The following is a 25,969-nucleotide window of genomic DNA, read 5'->3' on the forward strand; positions in this document are numbered from 1 at the left end:
CCAAACAGGAAGCTGTTCTACTATCAGACAGATTCAGCGCAGATTTGTGACTAAGAATATAGTTGCTCCTCTGCATAGAGCATGGAGTCCATTTGCAGATTCCATCTAGGTCAGCAAGAGCAGAAAGCCTCCTAGTGCCAGAGGGGAAACTGAACAGTGACAGTTTCTGCAGGTGGGTCAGCTTTAAGCGTGAGCGTTTTCCAGAACGGGCCTGAAATGTATGTCGGTTTTCAGCTGAGTCAAAAGTTTCTGTAGGGATCCAAACTGGAAGCCGTTAGCAGGAGAGATGAAAACTTTTGTTTCAGTGTCGTTTTCAGGTTTTTAGGTGCTGCTAATATGAGCATCGGCCACATCAGCAGATCTGTGGAGGTTCATTCTTTTGGCCACAAAAAATACCGCAATATAATTTGCAGCGCTAAACATTTGGATTTACTTTCTCAACTGACGTTACATAAAGGTTTCAGATATTCCACAGAAAGCCAGAGGCTGTGACAAGACTTGGGATCATAACAGAACCTAAAATACAAGACATAATCTGGCATATACATCATAATCTGTATGAGACGTATGGGGGTTGGTTGTTCTTGGCCATTAATCCTATTTTAGTGAAAAAAAAAGAAACATTTTCTACTAATTTATTGTCGTTAAATTGTTCTGCTTTAACTAATTTGAAGCAAAATGAGTTTTATTTGTATTAGACAGAAATACATATGCATGTTTTCAGAGACTGTTAATGTTGATAACTACAGTATGTTCTTAATCTGGATTTCATTTCTCTTTTATATATTTGAATTCTGTGTTGACTCTACACGCCTCCATGTTCTGTCACTTTGCTGCTGCACCTCAGTTTCCCCAACGTGGGACAATAAAGAGTCTTTCTGCTTTTGTTCCATTTCTATCCCAAAAGCATCGCCCCCATTGTTGATGTGGAACGTCATGGTCAAGATTCTGGTACCATTTCCACAGAATAGTTGTAATTGGACCTGAAGGGAATAATTAATGCGAGGAAACCAACCTAATGCCAGAGATAAAGCTGCTTAGCGCGGCGAAAAGGGTCGTATCTGTGCATCAGATTTCAGACTAATCTAATGTACAGATTAGACATTAAAAACATAATAATTTACACACTAAAACAATACATATATTGGTTGAAATGGTTTGTTTAGTTATTTTCCTGCAAGCTTGTTGTTTTATTATTATTATAATTTTGTTTCCGTGCTCTCTAACATAACTTATTCATTTCTGTACGAACGTAAAATCCGAGGCAAAAATAATTACGTCCAAATTTTAAATATCTGACTTGTGAAGCATTCTTGCGAATCTGTTCCTTTGGTAACACTTTTCAGTGCACTGTGCTGCTAAAGCAGAATCCTCGATGCAACGAGGCAGCGAGGAGCACAGCAAAAAATCCTCCCAACGCCAAAGAAAAAGCATCCACATCCTCTCCCATCACTTATTTAGAGGATGGTGCTCAGCTTGGCTCCTCATCCCGAGCGAAAACCAAAATAGAACAGAGCAAAGGTAGCTCTCCTCTCCTCTCCTCTCCTCGCCTCGCCTCTATCTTGAGCCAAGGCTCGTGTAGTGAGACGCACGTGCCCGCTCCTTCCTGCAAACCCAGTCGGCACGTGTTGTCAACTTCGTCTTTTGTATCTTTGACACAGTTTATTCCTTTTTCACCCACCACAAAGAGACACCTTTTTTTTTCCCCCTCCCATTGCCGTCACTTCACCTGGTGCGCGGAGCTGAACATGTACGGATTTTGATTTGAGTTGTTGTCTTTGTGAATCCATTTATCACTGAGACTGAAAATAGGCTTTTTCGCCTCAACAGCCACAAGCGAGGTGCTAATTTCTTTGTCCTACAGAACACAATTAACAAGAAACAGCACCGTCAGCAAAAAATTAAACGCTCTGGATCGAACACAGAGCGCTCGCTTGTGTTCGCAGCTCCGCTTCGGGCGGAATTTAAAAACGCCGACCTTTAGTCTACTACTTTTATAGTCAGAAGATCTGATGCTTGTAGCTGTAAAAATAAACTTATTATCCTTTGAAGATAATCAAACTCGGTCTCACTTCAAACTCCATAATAAACCGCTGCGACAGGGCGCAGGCAGCTGGACATCACATGCGCATCAGAAGACAAGAATGGAAAAAATCTTAACAATTTTTTTTTTCTTACAAAAACAAAGTACTCTAATATCCCAGAAGTCACGGGGATACTCTGCCTGGAAGATAGTAGCACTCACAGACTAAGAACTTTGGAGACGTTCCAAAGTGATGAGGCCAAGCCAGGTCAAGCATCAGAGCAGCCCTCCAGCGGTGTAAACACAGCATGATGGGGGGCATCCAGGGGAAGGCTGTGACTTCAGGACTCGCATGTGAGAGCCGAGGCAAACAAGCACAAAAGAGCACTTAGGCGCCCATAAACCAGGATACCCAAGAGTGAGCGCGCAGAGTGGTGAAATGCTCTCTGCTCTCAGTTTACATTCTTTGTGGTGCTCATGATGCAGAGCAGTCCTGCAGTCTGGAGGTGCAGTTTCCCCGGCTTTGTCTAACTCAGATATGATGACAATTAGTACAGGAAAGAACTTCGGTAACCAAATAAGGTGCGGAGCTACGTTACAGACGACGCTATAATTAGCAATCCCCTCAGCACATAGTAAAGTCAAACTGACGTGTTAAAGGTCAAAGTTCTGGGATTCTGGTAGTATTACGTAGTCGAACTGGTGTGGCAAAGACACAATATGTATGTCCATTATTAGGATGATTAAAATCGTGGCTGCTTAACAAAATGCTGCATCTATGGAGTTGCATCGAGAAATCGTAAAAAATAAAATGATTTTCAGTTTCTTCAACAATAAGCCGGAGAGACTATAAACCACCGAAGACTCGAAACCTAAAGTACAACCAATGCAAAGTGGTGTTGGAATTTATAGAGTCTTTGAGAGAGTGAGACTTCATGATGCTAACAGAAAGGCTAACGGAAGTACAGCTAAACTGTACATGTCTGTTTTTATCCTTTTGAGCTTTCAACCTGTGTCTGTAATGGAACGAGCCGTATCTGGATGTGTTTGCATCCTTTTGTAAATTTTAGGTTTCCTAAAATGTTCTCAAACTTTAAGAATTCTACTCACATAGTTGATGTGCTAACTGCGCTAGCTACCATAACCATAGGAAAATTCTATTTCCTGCTCTCTCCCAAACTATGCGCCCTAATTTCTTCTCCAAATGCTAATTTTTGATTTACCAATGTCCTTATGTTTAATACATAAGGATGCTTTTCTTATATCTGCTACTTTTAGAGAGCAATAAGAAGCAAAAGAATTACAAAAACTTGAGATTGTGCACCATCGTTGGATCTCTAATAGTCATAACTTTTATGGAAACGTTCTACCCAAGAGAATTAATTTGACAGTAATAGACCTGTAAGAGCTTTACAGTAAGTTGCAGCTCAAGTTTAGCAGGCTTGTCATAAACTAGGTTGTTCTCTGGCTTTTCTCTCAGCTGAGAACCTTCAGATCTTCAGCGGATGTTCTGAGGCAAAACAGACACTTGGGTGTTAACTTCAGAAGATGTTGGATTGGGCCGGCTCTTGGCTGCCTTGCTCCTCTCACAGGAACACAAACTGAAAGTCTAACAGACGGAGCGCTCACAAGGGAATGACATGGGATCTGAGTACAGCCTCACCTTATGGAAAGATAGAGAAAAATATGATACAAACCGCTGACGTCAAGCCAGCTGATATCTCTCATACACAACGAGAAAACACGTCGTCACCATAACATGATAGCTTATTAAAAAAAAAAAAAAAAAAGAGGAAACGTATCTTGACCAGTTTTGTGGGAAGCGGAAGCGTCAACCTCATGGCTTATGATTAGCCTCACCGCGGTATTTTTCTACTGGATGTCTCATCAGACTTCCTCTGTGACATCAGAGCTCCCGACGTCTTCACGGCAGTCCAAAGAGGTAGTCCATACTGTATTTTTAGCAGCAGCTAAAAAAAATTGCAGCCTGGAAGTTTATTTGTAGATTTTTTTGGGGAAAAAGGAAACGTCACATTTGAATGCAAGATGTATTGTGTATGTTTTATTTGTATTAGCTGATTTGAATGTGGTAATTCATTTAGAGAAGCTGAAAACCATACAGTTGTAGTATGGATATGGCATTAAAGACTGCTTTGATGAACCCAGAGAGGACAGTGTATCACAATGACTTTTTAAAAAAGTCAAAAATGTGTTTTTTCGCTATTAGAAGAAAGGACCGAACAGCGATCCAAAGGTTAACGTGCACAACATGCTTGTGTATTAAAAACAGAATCTAACTTTTGAACAGGCTAAATTAAGTTTATCTTTTCTTAAATTATTATATTAAGAAGTAAATGATGAGGAATTTGTGGTCCAGGTCATCTAAGTTCATCATACAAATGTAAAATACAATAAGCAGTAGTGGGCACCGCTAACTAAAGCTACACTAAAGCATATAGTCCCATACAGACGTGATATTTAGCAGAAACTAATGTTGATAAAATGTATCGAGAAAATTAGTTTAGGGCTAGCTAAGTGCGCTAAATGTTTTCAAAGTTAGCTTTAGCTAATGTGCTTAGCTAATGCTAACTTTGAAAACATTTAATGCACCTAAATGAAGCTAATGTGCACAAGCTAATGTGCAGGTTGTGCACTTGGTTCCCCACCTAAATATCCTGCCTATGTTCAGGTATAAAACAACTCTATTTGTCCACATGCGTACCAAACCCACCAGGCTGTGTGAATACTTTCGGTTCGGCTAGATGTTCCGTGATATTTAGGCCATCACACAAGAGGCTTACTGGAGAGCTGAGCCTGATTAACAACTCTCCTGTGAATGAATTTAATAGTCAAGGAAAGAGGACAGGAGCAGATAAGGATTTAAAAGGTGAAATACACAAAAGCGAGGTTAGACTACAAGTGAACAAACGAATGGACAGAAAAAGAAAAGCATAAGAGGGGGAAAAAAGAAGAAACAGTTTAAACAGCCTGGAATCCACAAACCGTCAGGGTGATGCATGAAATCATGATGCCGAGTTGTGATCATGCAGGACCCGAAGATCTGCACGTCTGCTGCAGCTCTGAAGCAGAACAACCAGCAGCCTCAGCAAGCAGAGAAGCTGCTGAGATGGCACCAAACTCAGCGCTACGCATAAATCACCACAGCCAGATGCTCAGAGTTCAGCTATTTTTTGCTCGTCTAAAAACAGCCTCACATACAAGTTTAAAGGTCCAAAACTGTCAGTGGCGATAGCACAAGAGAACTGGGACAGCGAGGAACTGCAAAGTTCCTAACTTTTCCTACCAAAGAGATTTAGTCTTTCTAAGCAATTCCAAATCAGCAATCGCTTTTCTTGTGTTCGTGTACGACATTATCTGCACAGACAGCTGTTTCAATTATGCTACGAAATATGTTTTTCATGAAGTGATATGGAAAATTCTCTTGTTTTAAATCAGTCTGAGTGTTGAAAATGTATTTAAAAATCAAATGCAAGTTGCAAAAAAAAAAGATTCAAAGCCAAAGAAGCATCCGGTTAGTCATTCTGTATTTTGCACAACAAAAAAAGCCTCACGCAACAATAGTAATTCTATTCATAGCTTCAGAGTAAAGATTTTTCCGTCAACATGGTTCCTCATAATAAAGTCCATTCAAATGTCAACTCAATGTAGGTATAATAATTATGTCTTGACAGGACAAATGGAACAAAATCAAATCCAGAAGATGATGTTTGAACTGCCTTAGTTAATAATGTATTAGGGGATCGATGAATTTACGATGGTGCATCAAAAGTTAAAAGTGATCATTACTTATGCTAAACTTAGGACAAATTAGAAATACTGTGACATGAGAATTTTTTTTACTGCAGTGCATCTATGTATAGTTATTACACTGACTTTTAGAGAAAACAACTCAGCTCCTCGTTATGGACAAAAAAAGTATTGAAACTAAACAGTAACTGTAAAATAATCCAAACATTAACACCTACAACAAATGAAATTTCCAAGGTCTATTTAGAGTTTACAAATAATAACAATAACAATAAAATACAATTGATCTGTGATTGCAGTCTATAATTTTATTGACTCTTTGTGCAATAAATTCAAGGTAAATGAGCAAGGACAAATGGCTTTATGTTGAATTTCGTTTATCCGCTTAATGATTCAGGATCCACTTTAACTGGTCAAACATGCATACAGGTTACACACACAGACGGTGTATCGACGAAGAGCTCTTGTTTCAACAACACCATCCAACATTTAGGATTTGATACCTGCAGTTTTCACAGCACGGACACAAACCCAGTTATTATCGCCAGCACTACATACATAAAGGATTATCACGTCAGTGACTCTAAAGAAGTCTGAAGTGCTTTAAATAACCAAACATCATCATCTGTAAGCATCGCAGCTGGAATCTGTCCAGCAGGCCGAGAGGCGAGTGAGCGACGACACCCAAACTGTCAACCACCGAACAACATCAGCCGACCTGTTTATCCAGCTATCAGGTCGCGTCGTGTCGTCTGTGTGACATACATATTCCAACAACTTCAGATAACAGAGTGATCACTTTTGCCTTACAATGCTCGGTATTTTCTATTTTAGTTCAAGAACCTGCAAAGTTCCCAAGTGCTGGATAAACTACTTGCATGTTTTGTTTTTGTTTTTGATGTCGTCACCTTCCTAAAAAGTTGGCAAAAGTCTTTTTTTTTTTCCCCAAAAGATGATTTAGATAACAGAAAAATAATCAACACCACTTTTGGCAAAAAATAACTAGTTTTGGAAGTTGACGATGTTTAAATAGTGCAGAGACAAAGAAATATATTTTCATACAAAATGTAGCCAATGGCGAGACGACACCTACATTAGTCCAATCAGAGACACCGACACATTCAGCCATTCTCTGTAGCTTTCAGCGTTATGGGAAATCTGGGGATCTTTTCGATGGAATACTAAAAACTTTGGTACAAATCATTCAAAAACCACTGAAATGAATCTTGGTATCTGATGGAGATGACCCTCAAATATATAAATATGTGCTTCATCTGCTTCAAACAAGGACTTTGCAATCAGCAACAAAGTCAAGGTCTTTTTTTCCCCATAAAAAGTTGAAATAAAATTTAAAAAAAAACTAAGCAAATCAAAAAGACAGTCCAGAGCTTCAAAATACGTATGTTCCAGGTGATCACCAAGAACCACGTCCATTAAACTAAGTTGTGTATGGGGGAGCTGGATTTATGCTGCCTCACTGAACTGCTCAAACCTCACTGGCAAACAAGAAAAAAAAATCCACCATGTTTTGAATACACCAATGAAGTGGAAGCTGAGCCACTCAGAACAAGTAGGGCGAAGGGCAACCTGGACACGTTCCTGTTAAAACTGATCTCAGTCACTCTGACGGACTGAGATGCGCTCTCGCCATCCTGGGCGCCGAGAAGGAGCCCAGTGAAATATTAAAAGCTCTGGGAGATTCATATTGCAGGGAGAGGGGAATGTGTGCACGTGCAGTTTTGTTGAATCTGAAAGCTCCTCGTAAAACGAAGAGGCTGCGCAAACATCGGAGGCCTGCTGGTGACCGCTGCTGAACTGTCAGCAGGCGACGACAAAAGCCTCCCCCGTCTCTTAGCCGCTCGTCGGAAACAACGCGTTTGAAATCTTGAAAATCTCTACAATAAAACTGAGGAGATGACCAAGTTGTTTGTCCACAGAGAGAAGGATGTGTGCCGTTTACTTCAGGAGACGGGGGAACAGCGCCGTGCCACGTGAGCGCAGCGCCTCGCTGCCTCGCTGTCTCGCTGTCTCGCTCATCCTTCCTCTCTGCACACAGGCGACTCAACTCGCCATCCGTCTATCATGCTTTCCTGGTAAATCTGAATAAAAAGCGCCACTGTGTAGAAGTAATTGTCAGAAATCTTGTCACGGTGGAGAGGCATTAGCTCTTTGCAGCAGTCATATAGGGAGATGAGATGCACATATACTAAGAAAGATCCCTGCATGCCGCCTGCCAGACTTTACATCAACTTCAGTGGAGCATCCGGTAGAGTAACTAATTTATTGTAAATTAAAAAAGACATGCAAAAAAAAAAAAAAAAAGACATTGCATCTATGCTCATTAAGAAAATGCGCATTTCTGTAGAAAAATCTGAGCACCCATATCCGTAAATGTACATGGAAACTAAGAAACAAAGATCTGCATATGGTCACACTACAAAATGTTTTCCACGACTGAACATTGAAACCCCCCCCAAAAAAAAGAAGCGCTAAAAAGAAAGAAAAGCAACAAGCAGTTTTATTAGGAAAGAGTAAAAAAAAAAGAAAAACACTGCAGAAATGAGAGGGAAAACAGATCTGCAAAGGCTCAATAAATCAGAGGATTATTGTTGTAAAATAAGAGAACCGCATCCGGGACAACATTCACCTAGAAGGGAAGAGAGAAACCTTGAAAGTAAAACGTGGAGTGGTTAGACGTTACGGTCCTTAAGCGCACCAAAGCCCTGGGAGTGAAAAAGTGGAGGAAACAAAAAAAAACTTAAAAAGGAGTAAATAAGATTCATCACAGGCAAGACTCACAAAGAAGCAGACAGAATGCAGTGCGACCGGACAGGAAGGTTTGCTCCCTACCTGTTTGGCTGAGCTGCGAGGTGCTCCGGCTCTTGCGTGACATGCCAACCATGGCCTGCATTTTGGCACCAATGCTGGAGCGCCTCTTCTTGTCGTCGGTGCCTACCGTGCCGACCGCCGTGTCCGACTGACTGCCGTCCGTCTTCTCCAGGTTGCACATGTCACCGCTGATGCTTGTGCTCTTGGTCATGTTCACCCCACCGGATGTGCCCATCTGCCTGTTTTTCATTTTGGATGCAAAGTCACTGTCAGCCACCGCCATTGACACGGCAACGGGGGGGAGGGGGGAGGGAGGGGGGGTGAAGACAAAAGAAGGAGGGACAGGAGAACGGAGGACAGAGGAGAAGATGTGGAAGGACAGGAGAGGGGAGGTGAAGGGAGGAGAGGACAGAGGACGGGACAAGGTGTGGGGTGAGAAGGAGAGAAGGACAGAGTTCAGGTACAGAGATTCACGGCATACAGGATAGTTAAGGATTTTCGGAGACTCTGTTGCACATTCCACTGATTTTCCATGCAATAAAAACCAACTACGACTGTCTCCTGCTTCCAAACCTGAATCTGAAAGTGCAAGTCTATTGCAAAATGAACGAATCGGCAGGTTTGATCACAATGCTTCTGTTTTTACGTAGAACAACATCCCTATCCCGGCTGATTTATCCCCCGAAAAGAGAACACTGAGCACAGAAGACAAGTTGCCTTTCCCCAGCTGAACTATTCTGCTGCGACTCTCATTTGGAATAATGTAGGCCAGAGTCCAAATTAAAGTCTTATTTTAGCTCTGCCAGTAAAATTATCTTTAAGAGACAAATTACATTCTGGATCATGTGCTCTTAATAGGATGAGGTCCATGTAACTCCCCCAGGGTACCGTTCATTAATTAATTACTGACTTCCGTCACATAACAGGATTATGGAGACAATTTATGGAGAGACATGCTGTTGAAGATCTAGGAAGTGGCTTTATCACCTGTTTCTGACGGGTTTTTAAACATCAGGCCTCGTGATGTCGAGGTTTCTGTATAATAAAGTTTATAAAATCAAACTCCTCACTGGTTTGAGCGACTGAAAAATCCACTGGGTATCTGTAAAGTGATCTCAGTGCGACTGAAATGTTTACTATCTTATTTGACCATTTTAAGTCTAAAACTCTACTTGTTTTTATGACCTGATGTGTGCTGCCGACGGTTTTACTCGATGCTTCCACTATCAGTTTTGGTTCTGTCATTGTGGGAGTGAGGCTTCAAACCAGACATCAAGCATCTCAACTTGATGTCTGTTCAATAAAAAAATGTGACGCTTCCCAAACATGACACAGTCATAATGCTGCCTCTTTCATTTATCAAATGCAGTGCAGAAGGGAAGCATTCACCAACAAGTTCCGATGCATTTTATTGACGTTTAATTTTATTGATCAGCCCCAGATCGTGCGCACTGTGAAGTTAAAGGAAAGAGATGCATTGGTTGAACATTTCTTAACTAACAGAAACCTGAAGTGAGTGATACTTTCATATGACATTATTATTATTCTTTGTCTCATTTCTTTTGCACGTTTCCTTGCAGGATTGCTCCATTAATTTGACTCTGACCAGCTCCTCAGTCCTTGCTGAGTGGATCCCTACAGCATGATGCTGCCACCACCATGTTCCATTAGGGGGATGACATGTTAAAGGGGCAGTTGTTGTGTATTTTCCGGGCACATGGCGCTATTTTATAGCATAATAAAGACGCTGTTATCGTCAGTTATAAAAATGTTACATATATCAAAATTTACTTTGTAATTTTACATAATACTGACCCTTTGCAATGTTATTTTTTTGTTTTATGTAGGCTAAAACATTTCCCACCCAACCAGAGAACATTACTCCATGGGATGAAAATACTTGCCCTCTGTTCGTCCCGTACTCTGTTTTGAAATAATTCATTTAGCATTGCTTCGTAAATTTAAAATGAGATTGCTTTAGATTTTGGTAAACCTAATCAGAAAACTTCAAAATGTAATTGATCAATTCAAATCTAATTTAGAGTTATTAGAGTAAACGGGAAAAATAGGTGTTCAAGCCACACTTTTCTGATTTTATTTAAAAATAATTTGTGAAAACCTCATCTTCTTTTCAACTCACAAGTATGTCCTTTTTCTCTTTTTTTTCAAATAAATCACAAATGATCAAAATTTTTGCTGCAAGATGACAAAATGTGAAAGATTCACAATAAAGACACACAGGTTACAGTTCTGGTAAACATCTAGATTACTGATGCATGATGTTACTCTGGACTTGACGCCTGAGTAAACGGAATGTCCCGCTCCAGCAAAACCTCGTCTCTTTACTGTCTCACCAGTCTCTGAACAGGTTCTGGCCCAGAGTCACACACACACACACACGCACGCGTGCGTGCGCTGTATAAGTGTCTCTGCGTAGAAAAGTGGGACGGTTTGTGCCTCATCATGCAGATTGCTCTCCAGGCCTTTTCGTCCAGGCCAAGATGTTCCCCGGCCAAACAAAGCTTTGCGATATGATTTCTGTTTTCTACAGACAGACCGGCCTGCTGTACATAAATATGAATAAACCAACGTTAGAAAATCTCGCTCTAGTACGTAAAGATGAAAAATGTATTGGAAAAACATCAGTTTGTAGATAACATTTTGCAGGTGATTTTTATTTTTGTCCTGTGAACAACAATAAGCGTTTTGTGCAAGGCATTTATTTATGTTTTTCTAAACTCCAATATGCTCATAAAATGTTAAACTTTCATGACTCTTTTGTTGTTCCAAACAGCCAAAAGTAGTCATCCTCTTTACCTCAGATAAGAGCCACATTACTATTAAGCTGATGTATTAAATATAAGAAAAACTAGGATTTTACATGTGGTTTAAAATTGCTTCTGAGATGTTTCATTAGTCCTGAAGAACAGTGAAAACGGCATTAGCTTGAAGCGTCGGGCGCACATTCGTTTCTCTCTGCAGGGTCTGAGAACAAATAGAGTTGATCACAGAGAACAGGCGTGTTTAATGTGCACATTGTGACCTTAATACACAAATCATGAGTCATCGGTAAATGTAGCTTCTCGCTTGTGGCGATCTTTACGCCACCTGACTGAGCTTGTCGGGTTTTTCCTCGACTCTGACAGCAGAGCGCTACACTAGCTTCAAGTTGGGATGTCACGTGATTGTTTTTCTATTTTTTTTAAATTATTATTATTGTTATTACCTGGTTACTAGCTTTCAAAGTGTTCCGAGCTTCTAAAGCTGGAAACACAGGAGCAGGATATTTATGTTTTATCTGCGTGAAATTAGCTGGGACAAAAGTTAAACGTGGTACGAGCCAAATTATCAAATCATGAGTCATCATTTAAAAGGAGTCCATTCACATCCAAGTGACCTACATACATGATGCTGAAAACTGACAAGGCCGGTGGTCGTGACCAGCACCAGGCTGTGGGAACGTTTTCCGTCAGCAGAAACACAGAAGCTTATCAGAGTGAATGAAAATATACATGAAGCTAAATATAAGATTAGAAGAAAACCTGTTAGATGGTACGGAAGTTGACTTTCAGCAGAATATTAAGCCTGTTTAGGTGCATTTCCATTGACCCTATAACTATGCAATTTTACATTTAGAAAATAAATCTGCTTAATGGAATCATGGCAATTTTGAAAAAAAGCTCTTGTTTTTCAATGAAAAGTTGATGAGGTGTTTTTTTTTAACCATATTAAAATGAGTTTGTTCCACCAAACGTTTCACATCACACGAGTCACAAGATCAACTATTGGACGTCGCCACTGGCTAAAACCACGAAGAAGACGTCAACAGGAAGTGGTTGGAGGATGACGGAGCTGCGTGTTTTTTAATGGCTCATTGGATGAACAAATTACTCATGTGTTATTTAATTGTGTTTCCTATTAAATAGAAATATTTATTTATTTTTCTTAACATTAGCAGAATATTGTGCACATTTGTAAGGGGTCGCAGACCCAGTCAAAGTTCAGACACAAATCTAATTGGGAGTCAGTGGTAAGACACGAAAATTGCAGTTCACACTCAATCCAGTCTGGTTGAATCTCAGCTATTTTGTGAAGTAGAGTTGGAATAATATCATCTGGAAGAGACAGACTTCTAAAGGCAGATCTGCAGCATCGATACAAAAATACATGTCAGGAAACCGTTGACCTTTTTTTCCTCTCACTTCAAAATAACGGTCTGCTTTGTGTTTATGTCACAGTTTATGTCACATAAAATAATTGCAATGTGACAAAATGTGAAAAGGTCCAACGGGTAAAAGTACTTTGGCGAGGCGCTGTAGGCGCACCGGTTTTATACTGCAGCAGTCATGGGAGAACCGACCACACAGTGGAACCAGTTCCTTCTCTGAAAGTGAGTCCACTCGGTATCTTACAACATTTTAACGTAAACCATTCATGGCGTGTTGAGTGAGTCTGAGCTGAAAAGGTGCAGAGAGACTAAGATCGAGTGATGAATGCAATCTGACAGACAACACATGGATGCAACATCGAAACACAGAGCAGCACAAACAGCAAAGCAAAGTCTGCAAGTCTTCATATTCTTTGCTTCAATCTGCAAACCAAATCCTCCTGCTGAAGCGCAAAAAAAAAAAAAAAACATCCAGAAACAATACATCTGCGGATGCTTTCGGTTTTGCTCTAAGAATGAGTTTTCCTCAAGGAAGCGACTGTACGTCCTGCTGTAACGTTAACTGCACATGGCATTAATCCCAGCGTGATTTCTCTGCCTACCAAGGGGGCAGCTCTAATATCGGAGAGTGAGGCAGTAACCTGGATCCTGCTGTGAATTTAATTTGATGGTGAAGTGTCTTATTAGCGGCGCAAGCTAAGCTTTTCTCCTGCTCTGGGATTCAGAATCAGTTTCCTCCTGACATACTTTTCACAATTGCTATTCCGAAAGTGTTCGCATCCGAAGACGTCGCCTCGCTCTCTCCGTCTCCTTCTCTCGTGGCCGCGCTGAAACGGTGCCAATTTAAATTTAATTTCAGTACGTTACAACCTAATCTCTGTGCACCGGTTTGAAATGACAGCGATAGCTTTGTTCCGTTCTGCACATGTTCCAGGTGAAAGTGCAATAAGTCCGTCACGTTTTTCCACCCAAAAAAGTGAACTAGATGAGGTACTAATAAAAAAAAAAAGAAAAAACTAGTTTCAAGAACAACATCTGAGAAACTTTAAGATAGAATGAGTGATTAAAGTAATTAAAGAATCAGTAACTTTGCTGTTTTTCTCTTGAAGGTGTTTATTGTTTCACGTTTTCTTTATCTAGGTCTTTTCTGTTATATATCGTGATTGTTTTCAGTGACATAGATTACATCTGTGGTTGTTGTTACCATCTGCTCTCACTTCTCTGTAAACTCATCACCTGACACTCAGATAACAAACCATCCCATCATACAGTGATGGTCACAGTTATCGGCACTTCTAGTAAAGATGTGTTAACAGTGTTTAGGTCATTGAGCTCAGGTCAAAAAGTAAAAAAAAAAAAATTCAACCATTAATGTTTGTTTTATGCAAAGAAAACAAAACTATTTTTTAATTTATGATTCAGATTTTTACTGATTGGATATTTAACATTTAATGATCTCAGTATTAACATATTAGTAATACATCATTTCCAATTTAACCACGGCATACAGTTAAGATGAGAGATAAGTTCACTGTTTACTTCAAATAATTATTCTTATAATATGTTTAAATTGATGGTTGTTGTTTTTTTGGGTGAGATCATGCTACAGCAGCAATTGATCCATTTATTTGATATTTATTTTTATAACCACATTCGTACTAGAGATGCAAAAAAAAAAAAAAAAAACTGCTGGTAAAGAATAGACTTGATTGGCTGTATTTGGTGTCCTTGGCTTGAACCGCACCAAAGTTCACTTCAACCGAACTGAGATCTAGATTTTTAGGTCCGCATCAGAGTTTGATTGTGCGTTCACACTTCTCCAAACCAGCCTGACCTTCCAATGAAACGAAATAGAGTTTGATTAAAGCGAACTAAACTAGACTGGTGTGAACACACCCTATATAACTTCTGCTCTTGATGATTTGTTTCGTCCTTTCTTTGCCACACATTTCCTCTATCAGGTGGCAATGCTCCACTTTGAAAGTATTAGTAGGGATATCAGGGCCACAGTCACCATGTTGGGTAAAGAGTGGAGAGCAGCACTGTACAGTTATAGGAGCATGGAGAAGTTAGTAGGCCAGAAGGGCTGCAGGTGCTTACTAAAGTTAGTGGCAATCTTTAACTAGGCCACTGCACATGTGTTACCTGAGGTTAGTGTCTGAGGCACTCCTTTGGTGCAAGTCCTCTTCTTTATCCATCAACTCCTCCTGAATCTCCATGTCTATCTTACTGCCCGACTGTTTGCTCTCACCCTGACGTCTCTCCGCTTTACCAGCCTCTCTTCCCCTGTCTCCAGCCTCATCTTCCTCCTGCACCTCTCCTAACTGCTCATCCACTTCCCATGAATGCCCTCTCGACTGCAACTGGCTGAAAACGGAGACGGGTGCGAAGACAACAGCACATGCAAAGCGGAAAGAAAATCAAAGATAGCATGAACAACATAAAAACAACATGAGATCCAGAGATGCAGTGCAGTGAAGAAAGCAAAATGATTGAAGAAAAGAAAAGAAGAAAAAGCAAGCTTAGAGCAAGACACCATGCAAATGAATTTGGTTTCAGTCGGACTGGAGACAAGATCGAAAGATTTGGTGTAATTTTGTAACAGTTTTGGGTCAGAGATTGCGCCACAGCATGACTAAGCAAAGTTCAAGAAGTTTGATTCATGTGTCCTAAAAACAGAGAACTATGAAAAAATGCTGTATAAAAGAGTCAATTTCTCTTTTTGGGTTCAAATAGGTTCAACAGAAAAAAAACCCTAAAAAAACGTTCTCATTCCCGATTAACAACTATACGAGGGTATAAAAGTAGGACAGTGATTTTGTTTCGCTGTGGTGGGCGTGAGCTTACCGGATCTTGCGGTTTCCCTGCGGCCGTTCTGATTGGACAGACATGTAGCTCGTGCTGCTGAACCGAGAGGCGCTGCTGGTTCTCGACACAGCGGACACGTCGCTCACATCGCTGTCCGACGACTTGGCCGACAAGTTGTCGGAGCCCCGCGGGTCTCTGCCTGAGCGCTGCACACAAAGGAAAACAGATCATAAAAGGTATTTTATTGAAGCAAGGCATTTGGCCAACATTTTCCAAACGAAAAACTAGCATTAGCAACAAAAAAAAAAAGAAAAATTATGATTGGAAAGTGCCTGTGATTTAACACATAAACAATGAATTCGTTATATGTGAAAGCAGAGTCATTTAGGTAAATATTAAGTTATTTCATATTTGCAGTCAATCATGGAGTCATTTCCAACAGTAGCTCAAACAAAACTCAACATTTAAGTTGTCAGCTACACCAATCATCTGTTAGCTCCGCCTCCTGACCACCATGGCAGAGAGATGAAACAAACTCATTATGATGCAGCACGCGTCTAATAAATAAACATGTACAATGAATGCAAATCATTTCTACTGAACTGTTCCTGTTTCAGATCAGATCACTAAAACTGTTTCTCTTTGCCAAATGCTTCAATAGTTATAGAGAATTTCAAAAACTTTCTTCAAAATCAGAAGTTTACATACATTATTTGTGATTATTATTTATGATTTGTAGAGTTTTTGGCCAAGTCTTTCTGTTTCCACAAGCAGTAATTTTGCTTCATTTCTCCTGATGGAAGCGGTGAATTATTCCCATCTGTGCCCAAGCTTTTACGTATTGAAATGTTACTTCAATATTTCTCCTTATATCGAGATGTAATCACCAAAAAAAAAAAAAAGGCTCTGCTGTTACCTGTCGGGATGTGGATAGCGCTCTCGCCTTTTTCTTTCCCCAAACGTAAGAAAAATCATTGTATCCACGTATTTTCATTTTAGTCTCTTCACATCATGAAGAAAGCACAGGGTCTTTATCCCGAAGAACTTTTACAATCAGAAATCTGACTTCTTGACCAAGTAGGAACTGATTCTAATATGGATGATGAGCCTCTCTCCATTCACACAGCATCTTCACAAGAGCTTTTGGTTTTGTTCTGGACGATGAAAGGTGAAACTGGCTTGGCACATGTCCTCATGACTTTTACATGGGGTTCATAGAATTACTGTTTTCTTTCTGTCCAATAAAATGGTAAATCAAAATTAGCAGCCATTAATTGGCTAAGAGAGAATGATGCTTTGATTACGCCACGGCTTCCTTGGAAGCTGGTCTGGGAATGACACGCAGCCGGCTTGAATCGAACTGTGTTTATATTGTTCAGGGACTGTTTCCTGTAAGGGCGGCTGAGCCGAGTGTTACAGTAACTGCTCTGTGCAGAGCACTTGCCCAGTAGAGTCCAGCTCACTAGTAGGAAGAACACTGTTCTGTCAATGGGAGCTCGAGGAAAACAAATATTCAACAGACGCGAACGACTAACACCTGTATCTGCTTTTTATAGACTTGAGTTAGCATGCAGCTTCTCTGAGTTCAATCGCTTTCATAGCACCGACTTAAAAGGAGAGCAGAGTCTTTGTCTTGGCGCAGCGAGACAGCAGGCCGAGTTCCCTAGAAGTCTTCAGAGCCCTTTTCAGAGCAGAAAGGCAAACATCTGATTATGGAAACAGCTGGTGTCACATTCCCGAAAATGATAAGAGGAAGCTCTGGGCTCTGGTTGTGTAAGCTTTTATTTTTCCATCCCTCATTCCAAACCGATGTGTTAAACATCAAAGGGTTTTTGTTTGTTCTCAGTCAAGCGACGAAGGAGTGTGTATTTAGCACATTGCTCCAAGTTAGTCAAAGCAATCTGTTCATGTACCGTATAAAATTAATAACGTTCAAATATTTTGCTATATTGCAACTACAAAATTCAACAAATTCAATTGGGATTTCATGTGGCAAAACACAAAGGAAAAAAAATTATTACTCAAAAATCTGAAAAGTGTGGCCTACCCATATGTATATTGTTTGGTTATGTCTCAATAAGCGTGGAAGATCCAAACATTTTTTACCTTCCCTCCTGCTAAAAAATTTGCCAATAACTGTGAGTTAACTATGGACATCATAAGATTAATCACAAATAAATGCTTAACTTATTACATTTCTTGAAAAAAATTAAGAGATCACTTTAAATGATCAAATATTCTGACTTTACTTTTTAGAGGTAAAATGAACATTGTTCTTTTATTCCATGGACTACTGACAGCGTGTCTGCGAAATTCCAAGCAAAAATTTTGTATTTATTTGCAGAAAAACAGAAATGGTCAAAACAACAATAAAGATGCAGCGCTTTCAGACCTCAAATGATGCAAAGAAAACAAATTCCTATTCACTTAGAAACAAAAATGTGAACATTTTAACTCAGGAAGAGTTCAGAAATCAGTATTTGGTGGAAAAACCAGGAGGTTTTCAAAAGGGTTCACTGCAATGGCCTCTTCATTTTTTCCAGAGCCGTACATGTATTTATGCACTCCTTTGTGTGTGATTATGCAAAACATCATATTGTGTTCAATCAATAAAAATTTGTATAAAATACTTCAAAGTTTGTGGCTGGAATGTGAAAAACTACAAAAAAAAGTTCAAAAGGTTAATAATATTTAATATTCAACTTTATGAGACATGTGGGGGGAAAAATCAGCAGGAACTAAAAGATTTTTGTGTTTTAAACAAAAATATTCTACTAAGACATGAACCAAAAATGAGCATGTTTGGATGTAGCTACGTGGGTTAGCATCATGCTTGACAGCTTCCAGTGCTTGCCACACGGTGTGGCCTTTGGTCTGAATGAGAACCAGACACCAAGTGGATGTTTTCTGGGTGTGTCTGTACCTTGTGGTAGTCTTGTTCCAGTCTGGAGTCGGAGCTGGCTCCCTGTTTGTACATGTTCAACTTTAGTTTCATCTGCCTGGTCTTCTCCTCCATGTCCATACCTGAGCACAGAGACGCATGCTGGTCAGACAGGAAGTTGCACTGTGGGTGAAAGGTCATTCTGCCGTGGTGAGAGACAAGCATCTGGTGAGCCGTGATGAGACGGGTCAAAATGGAAAAAAAGCAGAATGGTTGACTGGATTTACGCGCACATTCAACCTGTTCCACCTGAGCTGCAGCATATTCAAACTAAAATATTAAAATGCTGAAGTATTTTCACTAAATATTGCTAGTTAATTCCTGCATATTTGCAAATCTCCAACTTAAACCATTTGCACAAGATTTTGCATATTTGACACAAAAAAAAAACCTTTCTACATGTCAGGAGTAATTTAATACATAAAAAATGTCTCAGCAATATCCTTAAACTGACGTTTATTTCAATGTGCCTTTTTATACTGGTGCTTGTGTGTTTTTTTTTTTTTTGTTTTTTTTTGGATCAAATCTCTTTTAAGCAGAATAAGTTTACAGAAAAACCTCCTACAAACAAACATCAATACAAAACTTCCCACTAGAACATCTTCATCAGTTGTTCAGTCCCAAAATACCCCTGGATTGAAAACAGATGCACAGCTACACCTCCACCGGCCCACTGCAGGCTCCGTCTCTACAGCTGCATCATCCGATGGCGTGACTCGATGAAGGCAAACACACATTTTGCCATGCACATGAGCAATGAGCCTGAACATTCAGACACATACACACCGACAGGAAGATAAAAAGTAGAACAGATACGCTGAGATTGAGGTTCAAATAAAGGAAACTCGTCTCTCTGTTAATTTAGTTCTCTGTCACGTTTAGTGAGTATGTGCTTATTATCACATCTCACAACCCACAAAACAGGTTTCTAGCTTTTATCAGCTGACAGATGTAGAGAAACAAAACCAGAGCATGATTGTGACTGCAGCTGACTGGTTAGATATAAAAACAACAACAAAGAAAACCTAATAGTTTTAAGGTCAGTGAACACACCACACTTGAGTGCTAACAACACTCGGTGTCAAAGTTATTATCGAGGGAAGAAGTATCAAAGTTGGCACAGAGGTATAGAGAACCTACTCCAAAGGAAGAAGGATTATGTGTTCAGACAGGAAACAACCTTTTCGTGTGGGACTGTCTCCCACATCAAATCAGATGCTGATAAGGATGATTGGTCACTCTGAACTGGGACCTAAATGCAACCGTGCACGGACATGTGGGTGTAGACGTGTCAACACGTCTTTTTGGTCTTTTAAATATTTCAAATACTGCCACAATGATGGTGTGACTTTTCCTGTCTTATCCAGTTTCCTCTGGAGCTGTTGTACTCATGTTCTCCTTTCGCTCCACGGTGTTGTTTTTGTATTTTTAAGCAGCTAAGTTAATGAACAAGTGGTTAGTTAACCAAAGAGCGAGCGAGTTAGTCGATGCCATCAATCTCATTTAGCTCTGCGAGGTTGAGCAGCTAAAATCTTTCCTCTGCCTACATCGTGCAGGATGCTGAATCAGAGTTCGGAGAACTTATTGAAATTCCTATTGGTTGTATTCAATGACGTGCGGTCAGAGGAGGCAGAGCCTCACCTGTCATCATGGAAAAATAATATATAATGATAAAACAATTTATATTGCTATTTTCACCCTGTAGTTTCGACTATAAAGCACCTATTTTTCATTTAGCTTAACCAATTATGATTATTTTTTTCTTCAAAATTGACATATTTATAGTTTTCTCCTCGTAACACAGCAACCACTTATTAATAATCGCCAAATACACATTAAGCCTAAAACCATACCACTGCAACAGACTGAATGCTCTGCTCTTTGCGTGGGAAATATCTGAGTGTTTTTTGATTCTTTTTTTTAGTTTCTTTCCTTCATCCTGTGAAGGCTAGTTTTGTTCTGTTTTGTGTTTTACAGCTTGATAGAATCAACTAAAAGCATTTTTGTCAGATGAAAACCCAACAAAATCTTGCAGATCTTTCTTTAGAGAATATCTTTTGCATAAGAGGCATTCCATTGTAATGCTAGATGCAGTGAACTGTGTCAAGTTGGATAAACATTTAAACTGCTTTTACAATGTCAGTTTTGATTCATCTGATTAAATGCTTTTCTGAAGGCTTACCTATGCATTCATAGTTCTTTGTAAGATGTGAAAAGATTCTCATGTGTGAACAAATGATTCACATGAGAAATCGGAGACCAACATCAAAATAAACAACACAAATTGAAGCAGCTTACAAGTTTTTAAATGCCACTCATCAAGCTGCCACCTAATTGTGAAAGAGAACAGGAACCTTTGGATCTTTTCCACACACTTTTTAGATTTTCTCCTGATTTTAACATCTTACTAATTAATCTGACAATCATGCCTGGAGAAAAAAAATCTACAAATAACTAAGGAGGAGCTTATCAACTTTGTTTCTGGGTAGGACAGGGTCTTATAACAATAGCTGCATTTCCATTAAACGCAGAACTGCGAAAACAACAAAGAAGACGACAGGAAGTAGTTGGAGGATGATGGTTTGTGGGGGCTGGGGGGTTTCGGACTATGTGGCTCCACCAGAGCTGTCACAGAGTAACACAACTCATAAAAAGTTGTGTTGAATACATAGCTCTTCTGTAAAATCGGCCACTACAATTTCCCCAAAATGCCGCATCCCAAGTATCAGGAGCTTGTTGCTCCAACGTCTGAATAAGATGCAGATGTCTCCTCTGATGGCTGATAAATGAAGGATGAATTATAAATACATCTCATGTAATCATTCACATCTGTCGCTGACATGATTGCAAATAACTTATCGCCTGAGCGATCATGTGTGATTTTAATTCAATTTCTTATTTGATGGAAACACAACAAATGTGAAATTGTGTTTTTTCGACATCAGCAGAATATCGACAAGGATTTGCACACATACGTAATGGAAACACAGCTAGTGTCTGCTGTAAAGAAACAGCATGGGAAACGCTTGCTATCACTGACCAGAGAGCCCAGAAAATAAAGTTACAGACACGACAGAAGCTCAAAGCGCCATCTACAGGACAACTAAAAGAGTGCAAGAGAATGGAGTCGAGCAAAGCGCGGACAGAAAAGACGGCTGGGATGAGGGGAGGCGGATGGGAATCTGGGGAGGAGAGTAGGGGTGGGCGGGCAGGAAAAGAAGAGGAAGCAGCAGAAGAAGAAGGGACAGACCTGAGTTCGTCCAACTTGGTGAGTCCGTGTCTTCTGGGTTTACATCACAAAATGGACAGACACAGACAGAGGAGAGGAACATGGATGTAAGAGGATGCACAAAGGGTAAAAAATGGGAGGGGTGTCAAGTTGGAGAAGGACAGTGTGTGTGTGTGTCCGTGTGTGTGTGTTTGTACAGGGGTGGATGATGCCATCATTGAATGTGTCAGGTTTGAAGGGTTAGAATGAGAGAGAAGCGGAGGAGGGTCGGGGAGGAAGATGGGGTTCGGGGTTGGGGGTCGGGGGGTCACAACACAACACAACAACAATACAACACAACATTGGCAAAACAGCAAACACAGAGGACACAAACAAAAATCATCACATTCTCCAACAACACACAAACTCCACCATGGGCGTTGTGGGAAGTCGAAACAGAGCAAGAAGGTGCAAGACTGGGAGAGGCTAAGACAGAAGGCGAGAGTTTAGTCATTAGAAACTGAAGAGGGGGAGGAAATCTGGGAGAGGGGGGAAGAGCTGAAACAGGAAAGAGATGTTAATGGATCAAACCTGACAAAAACTGCAGAGAGAGAGAGAGAGAGAAAGAGAGAGGAGAAGGAGTAAAGGAAGAAGTGGGTGTCGCTTCTTGTGGGGAGAGAAAGCCTGGAAAAGTAACAGAAAAGAAAGAAAAACACAGCAGGAACTAAAGACACTGAGCAGCACGAAAAGAAAAAACAGCCAACTCCCTCAGCTGGTGTCTCACCAGAAAGAAAAAAGGGAAAAAAGGCGAAATTGGTAAAATGTCACCTTGCAGCAAAGTAGAAGGCAGGAGTATGTGTTAAGATGTAAACACATTGACAGGCAGATGCATGCAGAAGTCAACTGGTTTGTTTCAGAAATCATGTTATGCAACAGCAGTAAGTTCCTGCTCCAAGGCATTTCACTCTCTCTCTCTGTAATATATTTATGCTGAATTCATAATCATATTTTCCTTCCGCTTTATGTTATTAATAACTTTGCAGCCTGCGAGAACCGACTTTTTAGCTCTACAAACTGAACTGAACCTTCCACTAGCAGCAGTCATGACTCTGAAAACAGGAACCCGTTAGCACGCAGGACGTTAGCACATGAGCTGCCACTGCTCCACATGTGTGAGCGTTCTGACCTCTTTCCCACGCAACCTTCATTCCTGATCTGAAGCAGCGCTCACATCACAACTCATCTTTACAACCACCTTCCAACGAAATTAGCATTTTGGTTCTATAAAACCCGATTAATGCCTTTTTAACCAACAGGCGCATGAATAAAAAGGCAATCAGAGACAGGTGACTCATTTGCATAATCAAATTGAGAGTCGAACAAAAACGATGTTGTGTTGCTGACCAAGACACCCGAGATACAAACGTGTCTGTTTAAGATACACATACACACAGATACAGCTACAGATAAATAATTAACAAAATTGTATTCACTGGCAACAACGTGACATGTAAAAAGATTGACTTTTTATATATCACAACAACAGTCAGTTACCTACATATAACACAATATTCAGCTGATAGTACAACATTCACACAAAGCCAACCAGCCAACATTTTGATCACAAAATGTTGTTTTTCCTGTGAGCTGACAACACGGGTTTGTATTAAACATGAACAAAAAATGTATTTATTTGCTTTTATTTTAGGGTTCAAGTTTCTAGAAAGGTACAAATGTTGTTTTTCGCTCTGTCAAATTGTAGAAAATGGTATCCATTTATGTAAGAACGTTAAATAAAAAGCTTTTAGCCTTAGAAGCTTTGATGTCATTCATCGTTCTCCTGCTTTGTCTGGTAAAAATGCAGCAGCTTCTACAATCCAAAAGACAGTAGGAGCATAAAGACCAAAATTAAATGGACTCTGGAGGACACATTATGTTAGCAAAGAGAGAAAGAGACTTAGTTCACAGGTTAATGAGGATGGGATTCTTTGGAAGTACAATGCAGCATACACAAAACCTCAAGACATGAGGAAATAACACAAATTCAGCATAGCAAAACCAGAACAAAAGAGAAAAGCTATGGCTAATATGTCTTTAAATAAATCTTATGAAATGGAGCCACTAGTTGGTTTTATTCACACTGTGGAAAGAGATACGCACACACAGACATTGAATTGATGTCCGTTAATGTTTCATTCATTTCCAAAGCCCAACCCAGACCTGAACCTGAAAACAGGATTTCTTCCTATGGGGCAAAGTACGTGGGAGTTGACCTTCATAATGTACCATGTATTGGGAAAAACTGGCTTTACAAGGTGAGAAATACTAAAACACATACACACACACATGCAGAAATAAGAGAATAGTAAAAATTGTTGCCATCGTTTTACATTATGAGTACATGAACAGCAATAGCATGCAGTATGCCCTATTCTCCAGCAGAGAACAGCACTTTAGGCTAAATTTAATTATGTTTTATGAAAGTTATAACAGCAATGTTTTCCTTAATAGTGTGTCAAAAGAAAACGTCTAACACTAGTAACCCTTAGTAGAAGCTCCAGTGTGTTTTTTACTGATCTATCATTTCTTTATTCTACTAAACACACCTGTTGAGATACTGCATCCTTTTCAGCGCGATTTGGCTGGACTATTTACACCATCGTGTGACTGACAATTCAAACACTTGAACTAGTTATCTAAAATTCATGATGTCATTTAAAGCGGCACACATTCACTCTCAAACCCACCAACCTGAGTCAGTGAGGGAGGGGTGTGGCTGAGAGCCTCCGTCTGACAAAGAGCCATTCAGCCCTCGCTGCTGGTCCTCCCATGTCACCTCTATGGGAGATACACACACACACACACACACACACACACACACACACACACACACACACACACACACACACACACACACACACACACACGCACACACTCGCTGGAGGACGGAGAAGCTCAGGTTGTCTTGGAGAAAGTATTTTTCGTACTTTATGTGAGGAAAAACTGTAGAACTGAGTTGTAACATGCCAAAAGGTGAGTAAATAAAAAAAATAAAATAAACACCAGGAGCAGTAAGAAAGAGAAAAGGGCTGAAAGCAGCGACAGCTTCCTATACCGGAGCTGTCGCTGTGACCATGCTGCCATCTGCTGGCCAGCTCAGAAAATTGTCTCCTATTACTCTAACAGATTCTGCTTCATCATTTAGATGATGTTTTCCTGCAGCAAAGCAGGAAAACAAAAAATGCTACAGATGTTTTGTACTTTTTACCAGATCATTGTAGCTGCAACAAAAGTAAAACACTGTCCTTGAATTGATAGCACTCAAGAAAGAATTCCAATCTTATTAAATAAATTATGGGCATATGTTTGATAATAATTGTTATTCAAGGTGGAAATGATTGTTAGAGCTAGGTAAAATGACTTAGCATTAGCAGTAAGGGTGGGTTAGATATTTGAGGACGTATTGAAGGCAGAAGAGGTCATGCTATCTCGAAATCACAACAAATGTAATGATATCAGATACAAATGTATGTCTAATTTGTTCAGGTTACTAAAGACATACAGGGATTAATTTGTTCAATCTATGAAGTACAAAACAAAACAAAGTTAAAGGAACGGAGAAATGTGCAAAACTAGTAAGACTGAAAGAAATCACAGTAAGTAGATGTCGAGAATAGAGGTGTAACGTTAACAAAGTATATTTCTTATGAAAAAAGAAAAAGTGACTGGACTGAGAAACTCAAACCAGTTTCTGACACCAGGTAAGTTTTAGACCCGAACAAAAACAACATGGCAGATATGAGAATGTTTGGTAAGAACAGTAAAAACGCTGCAGCGGGTTCATTTGTTGGCTACTAATGACAAATGTTTTTTTGTTTTAAACTGTGTCGCGTTTAATTATCTCTGTTTTACTAATTAAAAGTGAGATAATAATCCGATATTTAGCAAATTTCTCCTGTTATTTGTAATCAGGTTATCTGTTTGTATTACCTTTTTCATTTAAGTCTTTAAATCACCAGAATTTGTACAACTTTACATTTTCTGTCTGTCCGATGACATCGTTTTAAAATATTAAATCAGATCATTTGAATAGTTACAAAATACTTGAGTGGCATTTCTTTGGAAAAAAAAAATCACCCAAATCTTACTTGGGTGATTTCTTAAGATGATTAGTTTTAACTTTTAGTGAAGTAAAATATGCTGACGTCGTGCAATTCATACTTG

The 25,969-nt window shown here is 39.8% G+C and overlaps 1 protein-coding gene across 6 annotated transcripts in view; it reads right to left on the bottom strand.

Annotated features, from left to right (window-relative positions):
• The window catches only part of rims2a (regulating synaptic membrane exocytosis 2a), a 138,608-nt gene that overhangs the window by 9,034 nt on the left and 103,605 nt on the right, over positions 1–25,969 (bottom strand). The window contains exons 25-29 of one of the 6 annotated variants that reach the window (XM_055042210.1): positions 21,788–21,820; positions 18,520–18,620; positions 15,636–15,802; positions 14,934–15,155; positions 8,642–8,886 (exon numbers count right to left, since the gene is read on the bottom strand). The exons of the other annotated variants lie outside the window; for them this stretch is intronic. Of the exons in view, the coding sequence (XP_054898185.1) occupies positions 8,642–8,886; positions 14,934–15,155; positions 15,636–15,802; positions 18,520–18,620; positions 21,788–21,820 (768 nt within the window). The remainder of the gene's footprint in view (positions 1–8,641; positions 8,887–14,933; positions 15,156–15,635; positions 15,803–18,519; positions 18,621–21,787; positions 21,821–25,969) is intronic. 6 annotated transcript variants of the gene reach the window in all.

This window comes from Poeciliopsis prolifica, unplaced genomic scaffold (genome assembly GCF_027474105.1).
Source record: "Poeciliopsis prolifica strain line A6 unplaced genomic scaffold, Auburn_PproV2 SCAFFOLD017, whole genome shotgun sequence".
Lineage (NCBI taxonomy): Eukaryota > Metazoa > Chordata > Actinopteri > Cyprinodontiformes > Poeciliidae > Poeciliopsis > Poeciliopsis prolifica.